At 41.6% G+C, this 16,670-nt stretch overlaps 1 protein-coding gene across 2 annotated transcripts in view; it reads left to right on the top strand.

Annotated features, from left to right (window-relative positions):
- The window catches only part of PDE4B (phosphodiesterase 4B), a 424,211-nt gene that overhangs the window by 284,016 nt on the left and 123,525 nt on the right, over nucleotides 1-16,670 (top strand). For both annotated transcript variants that reach the window (XM_036444266.2, XM_036444267.2), the window contains one exon: nucleotides 14,798-14,992. In XM_036444266.2, the coding sequence (XP_036300159.1) occupies nucleotides 14,798-14,992 (195 nt within the window). The remainder of the gene's footprint in view (nucleotides 1-14,797; nucleotides 14,993-16,670) is intronic.

Below are 16,670 nucleotides of genomic sequence, written 5' to 3'. Positions count from 1 at the left end.
TAAAGACCTAGGAAGGCCAATGAAATAGGAAGATAACCAGGAGAAGCTAATATCTTCAAAGTCAAAATAACAGAAGGATAAATTATATCAAATGCTCCTGACACTTTGAGAAAGATGATGACTGAGAATTGACCATTGGTTTGGTCAAGATACTGGGATACTGGGCACTGATGATATTAACAAAAGGGATTTCAAATCTATGAATGCTGCTTCCTCATTTTCTGCTCTGTTTTAGATAAACATTTTATGCTTCCATTTTATGTTTATAAGTATAGATTTTCCTCCTCCTTTTCCTCTTCCTCCTCCTCCTCTTCCTTCTCCTTCTCTTCTTTTTTTGGTGTTCTGGTAGTTATTCCTAGAGGCCCAGACTACAGCCTGCTCTATCACCTAACAATTTAATTTTTTTTAATTTTTAAATTACATTTGACATTCAATCTTATGTTAGTTTCAGTTGTACAGCATAATGGTTAGATATTTATACAAGTTACAAAGTGGTCTTCTAAAGAGCTTCCCAGACAAGAAAATGCTAAATGAGTTTATCACCACTGAACCAGTATTAAAAGGACTTCTTTAAGAAGATGAAGGTGAAGATGAAGACAGAGGTGAAGATGAAGAAGAAGGAGAAGAAGAAGAAGGAGGAGGAGTAAGAGGAGGAGGAGGAGGAGGAGGAAGAGGAGGAAGAGAAGGAGGAGGAGGAGGAGAAGGAGGAGGAGGAGGAGGAGAAAATATGAATAATAAGATGACAATAATTACATATTTATCCTACATAAGAAAAGGCTAATATGCAAATTGACCAAACTGCGGAATTACCTGTCACTATGACACACACTGACCATCAGGGGGCTGACAACACAGGAGCTGCCCCCTGGTGGGGTTCAAGGCTGGCAAGTGCAGTGGTTGTGGCAGGAGCCTATCCTGCCTCTGCAGCAGCACTAAAGATGTCTAACTGCCAGCTCAGGCCCGCTCCCCACAGGGATCGGGCCTAAGCTGTCAGTCAGACATTCCCTGAGGGCTCCCAGACTGTGAGAGGGCACAGGCCAGGCTGAGGGACCATCCCCGCACCCCCAAATGCACAAATTTTGTGCACTGGGCCTTTAGTCAATAATATAATACTTTAAATGTAAATGGATTAAATGCTCTAGTCAAAGACATATGGTGGCTGAATGGATAAGAAAACAAGACTTATACACATTTTGGTGCCAACTCTTTTATATTTTAATGGTTATTTTAGGGATTCTAATATAAATTTTAGCTCATCACAGTTGACCTTCAAGCAATATTATACCACTTCACAAATAGTGTAAGGTACTGGGCACTGATGATATTAACATCAGTAGACAGGAGTAGACTGGAGGCTGAGGCAATGATTTTCAATGTTATGGTTATTATTTAAGCTTATAGACAGCCATACTATTACTCCTTCCACTCTGCTATCTCCACCAAAAAAAGTAGATATAAGGAATATTCATTCATTTCTACAATGTATTTCATTTCTCTTTTTTCCTTTTGCTCTTGTTATATGGTTTACTTCTACATGTGTTATAAGTCTTACAATACATTGTTATTTTTGTTTTAGTAGATATATTTAAAAGATATTTTAATAAGGAAACAAAAATATTTTTTATAGATCTAAATTTCCTTCTGATATCATTTCTTTCTGCCTAAAGGATTTTCTTTAGCATTTCTTGTACTTAAAGTCTGGTTATGAATTCTTTCAACTTTTATATGTCCAGTAGAGGTCTTTTTAGTTATTTTTGTTTGTGGGTTGGTTTGGTATAGATATAATTCTTTACAGCTAAATTGTTTGCTGATGTACAAAATAGAAAATGGTGATACAGAAAAGAGTAAATCTACTCAAGTAGTATTGTCAATGAGTAGGAGAGAAAGAACAGGATTCAGAACAGAAGGCTTGACTACAGTTGCAGTCATAAAAATTTATATGGTAACAAGAGGGAAGACTTAGCAGGTATCTACTGATGTGAGTGAGTTGATTGATTTGTTAATGGATCCAATCAAACTAGGTTTAAATCCAAAACCCACTATTCAATAGCTGAGTAGTCTTCTAGAAAATTATTTCAACCTTTAAACTTCAGCTTTCAAATCCATAGGATAAAGTTAACACCTTCCCCACAGTGACTAAAGCAATGAAATGAGTTAATATATAACAAACACTTAACATGTGGCCTGGCACATTGTAAGTGCACAGGACTTGTGAGGGGGAAAAAAAGTGTAGCTTTTCTTAACTTTATTGCTTAAGTCAAGAAGAAAAGATCCCAAGATCTCATTTTTCTACCTTTACTTTGTCCTCTTCTCCTTCTCACCCCTCCTTTCTTCCCAAAAGAACATTTTAAAACTTAAATGCCAAGCTGTCTGCAGATGCAGTGTTCAAGACTGATAACATTTGGAGGCCAGATGTTAACTGACACAAACACTATTAAGTGCTCTGTAGACTGGAGGCTGAGGCAATGATTTCCAATTTTATGGTTATTGTTTGAGTTTTTAGAAAACCATACTGCTACTCCTTCCACTCTGCTACCTCTACCAAAAAAAGTAGATATATGGCCTATTCATTCTCAAGAGATTATAATTTTTTAAACACAAAGCTCTTGAAATATTAAGTGATGGCATTTCACAAACCTAAGACAGGGAATGAATCTTCAACGAAGACTTTAACACCTACTTGAAGTTCTATGAAAGGTCAATAATGTTTTGAATTTGATCTGAAAAACTAATCTATTTTTCTGAAATAATCCTAGAGGAACAATCACAAAAAAAAAAAAAAAAAAAATGCTTCAAACCTGTAACAAGTTTTTACATCAACTGTATTTCCTTAGGATTAGTGTGGGAGCTGTCCCAATGACAGGAAGTCAATAAATTAGCCCTTCTCCTAATGTATATATTTTTTAAATAGCAATAATATGGATTACTGAGGTGACTGTTTATGTTTAATACACTCACTTGCTCACTCATTCATCCATTAAGTCTTTGAACAGACATTGGTTCAGAACTAGCAGTGTGTCCCAAGCACAGTGCCAGGCACTAGTTAATACATTGGTAATTATAATAAATAGAGCTTTGAGTTTAAGAGAGGAGACAAGTTCAAAATTAATAAGCCTACAAATAGATGTAGCAAAAAGTCTTAATAGGTATTTTGAAGACAAGGGGACCTACTTAATTGAGTTGGGAAGGAATTTTTTAGTAGGTGACTTAATCTAAGGCTTAAAGAATAAGAAGGCAGCCATAGAAAGAGTAGAGAAGGTAACAAGCAAAGACCCCCATTTATTTGTTCATTCAACAAATGTTTATTCAGCACTTTCTCTGAACCAGGAACTGTCCAAAGCAATAGAAATATAGCAGTGAACAAACACATGTGCAAAATTGCTGAGGTGGAAAAGGATTTGGCGTGTTTTGGGGACAGAAGGAAAATTTCTAAACCTGATTTATACTGAGCAGAGGAAAGTGTAGTATAGAAAGTGGGTGTGTAGAAAGTGGGTGTGACACTAGCTAGGAGTGGTTTTTTTTTTGTGGGTTTTTTTTTTTAATTCTTTATTGTTTAAAGTACTACATATGTCTTCTTTTTCCCCTCCCTGACCTCTCCCCAGCCACTCCCACCCTCCAGCACATGCACTCAACCCCCTAGTGTCTATGTCCTTTGATTATGCTTATATGCATGCATATAAGTCCTTTGGTTGATCTCTTACCCTCCCTCCACTCTTCCCTGCCTTCCCTGTGAGGTTTGACGGTCTGTTCCATGCTTCTCTGTCTCTGGATCTATTTTGTTCATCAGTTTATATTGTTCATTATATTCCATAAATGAGTGAGATCACATGATATTTATCTTTCTCTGTCTTATTTCACTTGGCATTGTGCTCTCCAGTTCCATCCATGCTGTTGCGAATGGTAAGAGTGCCTTCTTTTTTACAGCAGCATAGTATTCCATTGTGTAGATGTGCCACAGTTTTTTTTTAATACACTCATCTGCTGATGGGCACCTAGGCTGTTTCCAAATCTTAGCTATTGTAGGTTGTGCTGCTATGAACATAGGATTGGTGTATCCTTTCTGTTTGGTGTTTCTGATTTCTTGGGATTCAGTCCTAGAAGTGGGATTACTGGCTCAAATGGGAGTTCTATTTTTAATTTTTGAGTAACTGCCATACTGTTTTCCACAGTGGCTGTATCAGTCTTTATTCCCACTAGTAATGCCTGAGGGTTCCCTTTTCTCCACATCCTCACCAGCATTGTCATTTGTCAATTTGTTGATTATGTGAGATAGTACCTCATTGTCATTTTGATTTGCATCTCTCAGATGATTAATGATCCTGAGTCTGTTTTCATGTCTCTTGGCCTTTGTATGTGCACTTTCAAAAAGTGTCTATTCAGGTCCTTTGCCCATTTTTTGGTTGGATTTTTTATCTTCCTTATGTTAAGTTGTATGAGTTCCCTGTAAATTTTGGAGATTACACCCTTATTGGATATAATATTGGCAAATATGTTCTCCCATACAGTGAGCTTTCTTGTTGTTTTGTTGATGGTTTCTTTTGGTGTTCAAAAGCTTTTATTTTGATGTGATCCCGTTTGTTTATTATCTCCTTAGTTTTCATTGTTCTAGGAGCTGTGTCAGTAAAGATATTGCTATGACATTTGTTTATATTTTGTTGCCTATGGATTCTTCTAAGATTTTTATTGTTTTCCATCTTACCTTAAGTCCTTTATCCATTTTCAGTTTATTTTTGTGTATGGTGTAAGTTTGTGATCTAGTTTCATTTTTTTTTTTTGCATGTATCTGTCCAATTTTCCCAACATCATTTATTGAAGAGACTGTCTTGACTCCATTGTATGCTCTTGCTTCCTTTGTTAAATATTAACTGAACATAATGGCTTGGGTCTATTTCTGGGTTCTCTGTTCTGTACCATTGGTCTATATGTCTGTTCTTGTGCCAGTACCAGGCAGTTCTGAGAAGATAGTTTGATATCTGATATTGTAATCCCTCCAACTTTGCTCTTCCTTCTCAGGATTGTTGCAGCAACTCAGAATCTTTTTTTCTTCTATATAAATGTTTGCAAAGTTTGTTCTAGGTCTGTGAAATATACCATTGGTATTTTAATGAGGATTGCATTGAAGCTATAGATTGCTTTGGATAGTATGGACATTTTAATGATGTTGATCCTACCAATCCATGAGCATGGTATATTCTTCCATTTGTTTATGTCTTCCTCTATCTTTTTCAATGTCCTGTCATTTTTTTGAGTATGGGTCTTTTATCTCCTTAGTTAAGTTTATTCCTAGGCATATTAATTTCTTTCTTTTCTTTTTTTCTTTTTATTCTTTTTTTTTCCAATGGTAAATGAAATTTTTTTTCTTAGTTTCTCTTTCTGTGAGTTCATTATTGGTATATAAAAAAAACATACGTAGATTTCTTGGTATTAATTTTGTATCCTGCCACATTGCCGAATTCATTTATTAAGTCTAGTAGTTTTTTGACTGAGTCTGTAGGATTTCCTATGTACAGTATTATGTTATCTGCAAATGATGACAGTTTTACTTCTTTTTTTCCAATTTGGATGCCTTTTATTCTTCTTGTCTGATCGCTATTGCTAGCACTTCCAGTACTATAGGAGCAACTATTAATTCATAGTAAAGAGTTTGGGTTTTATTCCAAGCACAATGACATGATTTGATTTTTGTGCTTTTGCTATTATGTGTAGAAAATTTAGAGGATGTTGAGAAATTAGAAGCAGAGAGATTCATAGGGTGGCTATTCTAGGTCAAGGGAGATTTTAATGTCCTGAAATAGTGGTAGCAGCAAGAACAGAGAAAAGGGTATAGTTTTGATGTAGGATTGTGGACACTTGGCCGACTGAAAAACAAAATGGGGGGTTGAAGAAGGAGGTAAAATCATGGATGGTTGTGGTTTGTACAACTGAGTAGATTATTTACACCGTGATGAAAACCAGCTATGTAAGAAGTTGGGGATGGGATTGGTACTGGGAGAATTTGGGGCTAAAGGTGAAAATAAATTCATGTTTTTCTGGCTCAACTCTTACAATTAAATTAATCCAAAAGTGAAATTCAGTATCTCATGAGATAAACAAATCTCTCATCACTAAAACCAATGTATGCAAACATGCTAAATGAGCATTATCTACAATATTTCAACTAGATTTCAAGCAGAATCTAGTACTGATTTCCAGATGATATGTGAGAACTTGTTTTATTTAAGCAACAATTTATTGAAGCCATTACTGGTTGAATAGAAACTGGTTTTTCCAGATCAATCTCATTTCTTTTGAAGGGAATTTCAATTAGTTTTGAGCTATTGTAGGCTTATTAAGCATACTTATTAATAAATATTTTATTTAATTAATAGATGAATAGATTTTCTCATTGGCAGAGCTGCCAAATTTATAAGTGGGAGTGTTTCTATCTTGTTAAGAACGAATTGATTCTTTTAGAACATGCATTTAGGAAAGGTTGAGAATGCAGGCCGGAAAATATTGAGCTAGTAGGATAACCTGTAACACAGCTAGAGCAGCAATCACACAAAGTAGCAAGGTCCCAATCATGGTTCCCTCCACTCCAGCTTTGTAAAGACCCCATACAATACACATTTCTACACAATTATTCTCTTCTGGGAGACCCTACTTTTCCTTAGAATCATTGCCCTAAAGAAAGTTATCTTTACTTTTAAGAGTTCTATGCTTTAGGGGGGTTTAGTGCTACATTTCCAGTCCTAGAATAGTGCCTTGTTTCATAGTGGATGCTTAATTAAGTATGTGTTGAATTAATGAATGATCATTGACATTATAAAACTACATTAAGCCACACTTGAGAACGAATCATTCTTCCATCTCCAAAATCTCTGCAAAATGTCTAATCCCAGAGGTACTTCAGAGATTCTCTGCTCATTCATGTATTAATTCATTTCAATGGGTAGAGATGGAGGGATAGCAGGCTGGACACAGATTCATTTTAGTGATTTCCTCATAGGAACTGGAAGCCAGATCTCCAAAATCACAGAGCTTTGCAGCATGACTCTGCTACCTCTGGTTAAACCTTTCTGTGGGGGAAGCAGCTTTGGATTATTGCCATGAATGTTATTTTTCAAAGCCCCTGGAAGAAAAGGAAGCTGCTTCAAGAATTCAGATGAGCTGAACATCGAAGTTCTTCCTACACTATGGGAGGGAAGTCACAGACTTCTGAAATGGGTTCTTAGGGCTGAACTATGACATTCAGCTGTAGCAGTGACTAGAGGGGGTCTGCTTCCCTCAGCCAGGATATGGGCTCCATCATGCTGGCTGTGACCTCACACAGTGAAGTCCTTCATTAGCAAATAGCACTGGTTGCAGCCTGAAACCATGAATTATACAAGAGTGGATGAAAGCAGGTTAATAATAATGAATAATGAATACAACAAGGAATAAATAAGTAATAACACAAGAATAAACTCTGTGTTTCACATACACACAACTGTAAACTTGCCTTCCCCCTCCCCCCTCCCCGGATAAACGTAGTCACCATCCAGTGGGTAAGGATGGATGTTCCTCTGCAGCTTCCCATTTCCAGGGACCAGAGAGCACCCTGGGGTGATGGTCATTATAAGCACATAAATAAATGGTGTTGTTTTTTTTTATCAAAATGATAAGCAAGCATTTGAAGATGATAGTTTCTTAATACATTTGAGGGAAATATGATGTAAAACTTTAAAGAAAGTAGCATTTTGTTTCATGAATACAACCAACACACACACATATGTACTCTATACACAAACATACACCTTTCTTAGACACAAAAGTTTTCAAGAGCCAAAACAATTAAGTGAGTTTCTTGGATATTGCAGGGATGGTGGGCAAGGGTGAAGAAAGGAAACATCAGACTCTATGTAGAAACTCTCTTCTGAGGTCATCCCCTGCCAAAAATTTGAATCCAAACTGAATTTTTTTTTTCCAGATGAGAAATAAAACTGTGAGATCCTCATGTCCCTTCAACAAATATTTGTTCTATGCCTTCTGGCATAAGACATCAGCTCTAAGGCCTGAAATACAAAAGTGAATAAGGCACCCTGGCTGTTTTGCTAAGTGGTTAGAGCGTCAGTTGGGGGGCCAAAGGGTCTTGCTTTGATGCCTGGTCAAGGGCACGTATCTTGGTTGCAAGTTTAATTCTCAGTCCTGGCTGGGTTGCATGAGGGAGGCAATCAACTGATATATCTCTCTGCCCCTCTCCATCCCTTCCATGCTCTAAAAATCAATGGGAAAAAAATATCCTCAGGTGAGGATTTTTTAAAAAATGAATGAGACTTAGTCCCTGCTTCAAGGTCATAGGAGTGAAAGGGAGCCTTTAACAGAGGAATGCAGCCCAGTGTGGCAGATTCTGAGATCAAGAGGAGGGTTTGTGGGGACATGAAGGAGAGGTCACACTTTAGATTTTTTTCAAAAGAAATTTTACACTTTGAACTTCCGTTTTCTCCTCTTTGAAATGGATTGAAGAGAACTAGCCTGGTAGAGCTAAGAACTCGATGATGTAAAAGATAATCAGTGAGTAATATTTAAGAAAAAAGAATAAAATTGAGATAGCAGGGCACTTTCCAAAATGGTAGTGAGCTCCTCTGCTGACCTGGGAGTCTAAACCTCTTTGGAGAGTTTGTGTTATTTTCAGCGAGACTATTTGTTAGACTCACCTGGAGAAAGACTGAGTTCAAAGGGAAATCTCTGATTTGGAAGTGAATTATTCCTGCCTTTGTTACAGAAATTGGGGTGTGTCCAGGTAATTGGGGATCAGAAAACGACCACCCTGGGGACAACTGCAGGCAGTTCTGCAGCCACCTGGTTTAGCTTGAATTCTTGGAAGTAGATCCATCTTAGTTTAATAAAAGGTTTCATGAACACCTTGTGAGTCTGCTCTTTATCCCTGGGTTTCCTCTGAAGCTTATGAATAAGGCTTCAGTCCTATTTCTCCCTCCAAGATTGGCACACAGCCCTCCCTGCTCTGCTGGGAGGTTGGGAGGGGCAGCCGGAGGAAGCAGTAGCTATCTTCTGCCATCTGCTGGCTATGTCCCTGCACCAGCTCAGGGCTGGCTCTGCGTGGATTCCTAGGCAGTGGAAACCAGGAGAGAAAGTGTAGGGCAGAGAGGGTTCCTGCTTTGAGTGAAAAGAGATGAAAAGATGGCAAACAAAAGTTGATCCAGGAAGACTTGTCCCATCGTGAGGATTTGTGTACAGAGGTCATCATCTGAAATATCAATGCCAGAGATTTTGCTATGCTTGCTTGTGTTGTTGGGGGAGAACACAGCAGTGTGTTTTATTTTATTATTATTAGAGGCCCGGTGCATGACATTCGTGCACGGGGGCAGGGAGGTGTCCCTCAGCCCAGCCTGCACCTTTTCCAATCTGGGACCCTTCAAGGGATGTCTGACTGCCCTTTCACAATCCAGGACTGCTAGTTCCCAATTGCTCACCTGCCTGCCTTCTTATTGCCCCTAACCACTTCTGCCTGCCAGCCTGATTACCCCCTAACCACTGTCCTGCCAGCCTCATTGATGTCTAACTGCTCCCCTGCCAGCCTGTTTGCCCCCAAATTCCCTCCTCTGCCAGCCTGGTCACCCCTAACTCCTCTAAAAGCTTGATTGCCCCCAACTTCCCTCCCTTGCAGGCTTGGTGCCTCCCAACTGCCCACCCCTGCTTGCCTGATTGCCCACAACTTCCCTCCCTTGCAGGCCTGGTGCCTCTCAACTGCCCTCTCCTGCTGACCATCTTGTGTCCACATAGGGGCAGGATCTTTGACCACATGGGGGCAGCCATATTGTGTTGGAGTGATAGTCAATCTGCATATTACTCTTTTATTAGATAGGATAGAGGCCTGGTGCACGGGTGGGGGCCAGCTTGTTTGCCCTAAAGGGTGTCCTGGATCAGGGTAGGGGTTCCCTTGGGGCATGGGGCAGCCTAGGCGAGGGGCCTGTGGTGGTTTGCAGGCCCCCTGGAAACCCAAGTAGAGGCCCTGGTATCTGGGATATATTTACCTTCTACAATTAAAACTTTGTAGCCTGGAGTAGAGCCAAGCCCCCTGCTGGCTCTGTGGCCGTTAGCCATTTCTGTTTGGTTTTATATATCTTCTGTAATTGAAACTTTGTATCCTTGAGTGGAGGCCTAGGCTAGCCAGGGTGTGTGGGAAGCTTGGCTTCTGTTGCCAGGGAAACCCAAGCCTCTCAACTGCTCTCTTTGGCTGCAGCCATCATGGTTGGTGTTAATTTGCATACTCACTCTGATTGGCTGGTGGGCATGGCTGGTGGGCGTGGCTTGAACTGAGTGATGGTTAAATTGCATATTGCTCTTTTATTAGGTAGGATTTTTAGATTATTGACTCACAAGGCTTATCAAATAAGTTAATGCACATTGACTCATTTGAAGGGAAGATCAGAAACTCAGGCCCCTGGGAATGGAGATAAGGGTAAGAAGACAGGAAGAGAGAAGAGATAGGAAAGGAATTTCACAATAAATTGCAGTATTCTTTGGTTGGTTCCCCGACAGTTGTTGGAAACTATTTACAAGGCTCTGATCCAGATGTCTGGCCACAAAGGTGAGTGACATTGGGTCCCTTCTCCCTTAGAGATAAGAATCTATTGGGGAGCAGCTAAATAACTGGAGAATAAAGGAGAGAGGAGCAGGTCCCACAGTAAAGGAGTGCAGGAGAGCACAGAGGAGCATGTGCCTCCTTAAAACTGGCCGCAGTGGCTGAAACCAGTTTGGCTCAGTGGATAGAGTATCGGCCTGAGGACTGAAAGGTCCTGGGTTTGATTCTGGTCAAGGGTCTGTACATTGGTTGCGGGCACATCCCCAGTAGGGGGTGTGCATATTTCTAACTCTCTATCCCTCTCTCTTCCTCTCTGTAAAAAATCAATAAAATATATTATTAAAAAAAAAAAAAAGAACTGGCCACAGTGTTAGGGAAAACTGACTAGAGGAGGTGATGTGAGCTGGATTTTGAAGACAGGGGATATGGGAGACAGTGATGAGAAGGGCATTCCAGTTACAGGGAGCACCAGTCCTCATACATAGCATCAGCCACTGCCACCACTATCTCCAAGGAGCTGAGAACTCTGGAAACAAAGCAGGAGAAAGTTGTTAAAATATTAGTTCTTAGGCAGCAAGCCATGGACCAGTCCAGGACACTCATCCGAAGCAGGGAAGAGCAGGCAGAATCTCGTGGGAGGGCAGCCTAGAGGATCCTGGACCTCAGAGAGCGGGGCTGGGACAGGGGGTGGAGGCTGTCTTTGATCCTAGAAAAAAAAAGGTCACTTTCAAAATTATTTCAGTCCCTATGCTGGATATGGACAACCCCTTCCTGGCAGTACAGTCTACTATTCCAAAACTCATGATTGACACCTTCCCATAAGTTACCTGAAATTCTGATTGGCCTCTTCTGAAGACCTAAATACTGAAGTAGCTCTAAACTCAAGGATATAAGCTGTAATGTTGTTGCAAATCATAAGTATGAGGGGCAACAGAAGGGAAAATGTTCTAGAAACGATGCTATAGCTTCTGGATGAACCATTAAGTAGCCCACGAAAAATGATAATTCTGGAAACTGCACCACAATGCAAAACACTTATGAAAAAAAAGACAAGATCCAGTCTTGCAGGGGAAATGTTCAGAAGGAAAAGCACTAAACTGCAAATAAAGGCAGTATTTTTTTCACTATTAATCTCAACTACAAATAAAGGCAGTGGTTTTTCCCCCCCTCTATTATCTATGTTTTACATAACATTCTTACATTACTTTTGTAATATTTTTTAGTGTAAAGAAACCTAAAGGTGAAATGTGTGTGCTGGATTAAGGCAGAGGCAGAAATTAGCCTAAATAAACAATGACCCCATCTATGTGTTTGTTTCTGATATTTCAGATTCCATTTTCTTGTCGAACTGCACTCCCCTTTGTGTGATATAGTCACTTGGCTTCAATGTGTCCTCAGTCTCCCCCTTGCCCACACCCCTCCTCCCACCCTGGATCTGTGGGACACATTGTGATGTCTGCGCGCTAATTTTGCTGTGACTGGGGCTGGTGTCTGGTTGGTGATTCATGTTTGTTCCTAAGTTGTACATCTGTGTTGGTTGCTTTGAAACAGTGCCCCAGGGAATATGAAAGGCCATTTGTCTCACTGAGACGGCTTCTTTGGACCAGAGAATTCTTCCCTGGTTTCTTCTGAATTCCAGCAAGCTCTTCTCCAAGTTCAGGCAGGGTAAAGAGAAAGGAACAAAATGGGGGGAGGAGGGGGCAGCATGGAAAGAGTTTTGGTATCTGGATCTAGTTCTTGCTTACCTGGCAAGACCAAACTTTCCTGATCCTGACCCTGGGGGCAGAATGCCTTGTGGACTTATTTTCTGCCCACTAGGAATACCTCTGGCAGAAAAGAGAGCAGAGTGAGCCCGAGTGGAAACCCTCACTGGAAAAAGTTCTGAGAGTGTGGTAGGCATACCCACTGGGCACCTCTTCCGAGATTTTGGCACATACATACACAGCAGTGATATCCGTAATATTTCATTACTGGTACCTCATGGGCACTCACCAGTTCAATGGGCACAGGCTGAAGGTAGCGATAGTGCTGAAGGTAAAGGCCCGTGCTGCTCCAGACACCAACCCTTTCGTTAGGAGATCACCTGCATGGTCATAGTCACCTGGAGGGCCTGGCTGCCAGCTGGTACAGAAGCATCTCGATGTTTCAATATTCATAAAGGCTGTACAGATACATACCATGTGAATAGCGGCATCGACACTCATGAAGTTTCACAGCTCATGCCCACCCTTAAGCTTTATGGAGTCCCATCCTCACTTTGAAAGAACCTACGCTTTTTGTCCTCAAGAAGAGTTCAGAGCCAGCATCAGGACCTACTGGTTCTACAGGATCCCAGTGGCCCGAAGGAGCCCTTATCCTCAAAGGAGCTCTGCATTTTGCTCAACAACTATTACAGATCTTGCCCAAGGGAAGTCAGATTTCGCTATATTTTCACAGGACTTACAGCATAGCCCTACCTCTGGGCAGGCTGGCAAGCAGGCTGGTATGTGTGAACCACTGCCCACCTGCCTGCTCATTCACAGTCTGTGAAGGGCAGCCCATCCCAGCCAGGTAGCCTGCTGTGAAAACCTGTCTGCGTCGCCTCAGGTGCCCAAATGAGTATTGGATTGCCATGGCCTTTCCATGACCTTTTAAAGGGAGTCTGGCTAACTGCTTCTTATCAGACACCTAGAGTTTGTGAGTTGGCGCTAGCCTCTTCTCAGAATGGTCTCCAGGGAAGCAGGCTAGCCCTGCCTTCTGTCATTTCTCCTTTCAGCAAAAAGGTTTCTCATTTCAAGGAAATCTACAGCTTCAGGGTAGTTTGCTGCCTTCCCTGTCTCATTCAAGATAACAGCCAAGGTTGCTCATAATCCGACTGAATCTCCACATACCAAACACAAATTTTGTTTCAGTCCAGAAACTGGAGGGGAATTGCACCCTGTCACCCAGCAGGGCTTTCTGGAACTCTGCGACCAGAGTGGAGAAATGAGTCGGGAGATGAGGGGGTTCCAATTCTCATTCTGTGACTTGGAGCAATGTATTTAAAATTTCTCTGAGCCTCATTTCCCTCAAATGTACAGTGGGATCTACATTTACGGGGTTGTGGTGAGGGGGTAAGTGGAATAATGAATTAGGAAGCAATTTGTAAACTAAAGAAATATAAGCAAAACCCACCCCAAAAGAGCAGGGTGTAAGAACTAGTGAGAAAAAAGAACCACGCATGTAGAAGTAAGTGATGGCAGCTGGATGAGTTCAGAGGAAGCCCACTGTTGTGGTCTGACTTGGCAAAGAGAACCTCCCAGCCCCGTACCTTCTCCAGCACCTGCCTGCAGAGGGTTACCTGGGGAGCAGTGCATGCTTTAGAGAAATGCTAGGTGAGAGGGTTACTGTCACTTTGAGGCTCAGGGAGGTTATGCACGTAAGGAAAGTGTAGAGGAGATGATAGATGATGGGGAGAGTGGGAAGGATACACCACACCTCAGGTAATACCAGGATGGGGACATCAGAGAAAATCTCTGCTGCTCCTGTGTGTGGATTGACCAGAGCTTGTTCAAATAATTGTGGGCTTGAGGATACCTATCCCCCAGTGAGGAAGACTGACCAGAAACTTTAATGGCACGCCTCTGCTGGAGCAAGTGCCTATACCCTCCTTCGGAGATAAAACTCTGCAGCCCTAGAGGGTAATTTGACATTATCAGATTAAGTCATCCTCTGTGGCTAACCTTACATATGAATATTAAATCTCAGATCAGACCTCCTAGCTAGTCATCCAGTGGATGATTTCAGGATGGCACTTTGTCCTGCCATATTCAGAAACACAGGTGTTGCCTCTTTAATGATGCTGTGAGAGTTACCTTTGGCAGGAAGACTCATTCAAGTGATGGTTCAGTGTATGACACCCAGACCTGTGTTAGCGCTGCCTCCGGAGCTGCTTATCAGCATCGAGTTATTTTGTGGTTGACTCTCATTTTGAATTTGGCAGAGTTGCTCTGCTCCGGGATTCCAATCCTGGCTCTATTCTTTACTAGTGACTGAGTTTCTGTGGGAATGTTCCCTTTATGCAAAGTGGGAATAATAATGACTACCACTCAAAGCTGCTGAGAGGATTAAAACTTCACATCAATTGCCTGGCACACGTCAGTGTGCATTGAAGTTTCACATCAATTGCCTGGCACACATCAGTGTGCATTGTCTGTGTGCCCGACGCCCTCCGCACGCTGTCATGTGACCAGAGTTTTCTGCTCTCTCTTTCAGCTTTGATGTGGAAAATGGTCCTTCCCCAGGTCGGAGCCCGCTGGACCCCCAGGCCACCTCTTCCTCTGGGCTGGTACTTCACACCACCTTTCCCGGGCACAGCCAGCGCAGAGAGTCCTTTCTCTACAGATCGGATAGCGACTATGACCTGTCACCAAAGGCGATGTCCAGAAACTCTTCGCTTCCCAGCGAGCAGTGAGTACCAGCTCCGCCTGCTCCCAGTCTCACTATGACCTCATCCTTAACCCTGTCTCAACAGCAGCAGCAACACTTCCCCCTTAGCCCGCAGGGAGGAACAAGGAGAAAAATGGGTGTGAGCAGAGGTTATGGTGATGACCATCCTGAGGACTAAAATGCTCTAAAGCCAGGGTCTCCAAGGGTGTCACACACCTCAGGCCTAGTGTTCAGTTCACATCTGTTACTGATTTTTTTTTCAGCTTTATTCTCTGAACTGCTATATCGTTTATGAAAAGATGAGAACCTTAACACATTTTACAAATCACACTTAAATTTTCCACAGCATGTGCGACATGAGGCTGCAGTAGAGAAGAAAAATGGTGGTTGGTGACATGCATCCTTTCTCAGTGGCCTCTGCTGGGTGACATTTAATCGTCTGCCTTCCAGCCACATGTCTGTGTCCTTTCTCTGGAACATGGACACAATGCCCACTTGTTGCCCAGCTCCTTGGTGAGACACGACACACACACACACTCCACCGTCTCATTCGGCACAGTTCGTGTTCTGTTTTGCTGCTATTAATTGTAGATCTCTAATTTTCATTTAGAGAACAACGGCGGAATTGTGTTACTTGTTTATTAAATTTTCGAAACCAAATAAAATTGGATGCTGAAATACATGCCTTAAAAGGTTTCTGGGCACACGTACAGTTGTTTTTCACATCATATGTTATAAAAATATTCGTAGCTCCCTTCAGGCGCCAGCCTGGAAAATTCCACTGGGCTCTCTTCCTGTATTGGAAAGGAAGCTAAAAGGGTCACCCTCTTGTGAAAGGGGCAAGGGGGCATTTAAAAGCTACCAGTAGGAAAACACTCCCCAGGGCATTTGTGCTAACCAATTTTAATAGAAGCACCCCTGCCCTAAAATAATATTCTGGTAGGCCGAAATTCACTTATTCATTCACTTGGCAAATATTTACCGAATCTCCCCTATGTGACAGGCAGTATACCACGTACTGGGGAAGAGGGGAGGCAGGTGAGGGCTGGAAGGGGTCAATGGGTGGAAATGGGGATATCAGTAATACTTTCAACAATAAAGATACATTTTTAAAAAATTAACAAAAGAGTGGAAAAATCACAGATGAATTAAAAAAACAACAGATATTCTCAAAAAGGCTACATGCTGTCAGGGATGTTACGTAAGGAAGATAAGAGGAACACCCACATAACCCTACTGGTAGTGAGGTCAAACATTTAATGCGTGCTTACCAAGAGCCAGGTGCATTGACATATGTTATCTCTTTCATCTTCATGACAATCCTGTCGGTTGGTACCATTATTGTCTCCACTGTATAGATGACAAAACTGAGACTCTGAGAGACTGAGAAACCTTCCCCTCTCCCATGAAATATGTCATGCTATGTCTGATGACCATATTCAGAACTATTGGATCTATCCACCTATGTTCTTCAAACTACAAGGTAGACTCTACTACCAGGTAGAAAACAGATGGGTGCACATGTGAGGTGCCTGAGGCTGGAAGAGAAGTAGCCACTTTGCTGCAGATAATATAGAACCAAGGAAGTTTCTGACCAAAGGGATGGGAGTGTTGACAGTGAATATACCTGGAATTCTCTCTTCCACTAAGAGGAACACCTTTCTAGTCTTCCTGTGTGGGGAGCACAGGGTATTTAGTG

Source organism: Pipistrellus kuhlii, unplaced genomic scaffold (genome assembly GCF_014108245.1).
Source record: "Pipistrellus kuhlii isolate mPipKuh1 unplaced genomic scaffold, mPipKuh1.p scaffold_m20_p_2, whole genome shotgun sequence".
In the NCBI taxonomy this organism is placed as follows: Eukaryota; Metazoa; Chordata; class Mammalia; order Chiroptera; family Vespertilionidae; genus Pipistrellus; species Pipistrellus kuhlii.
The sequence above is the reverse complement of the archived record's forward strand: the minus strand, read 5'-3'. Positions and strand labels throughout refer to the sequence as shown.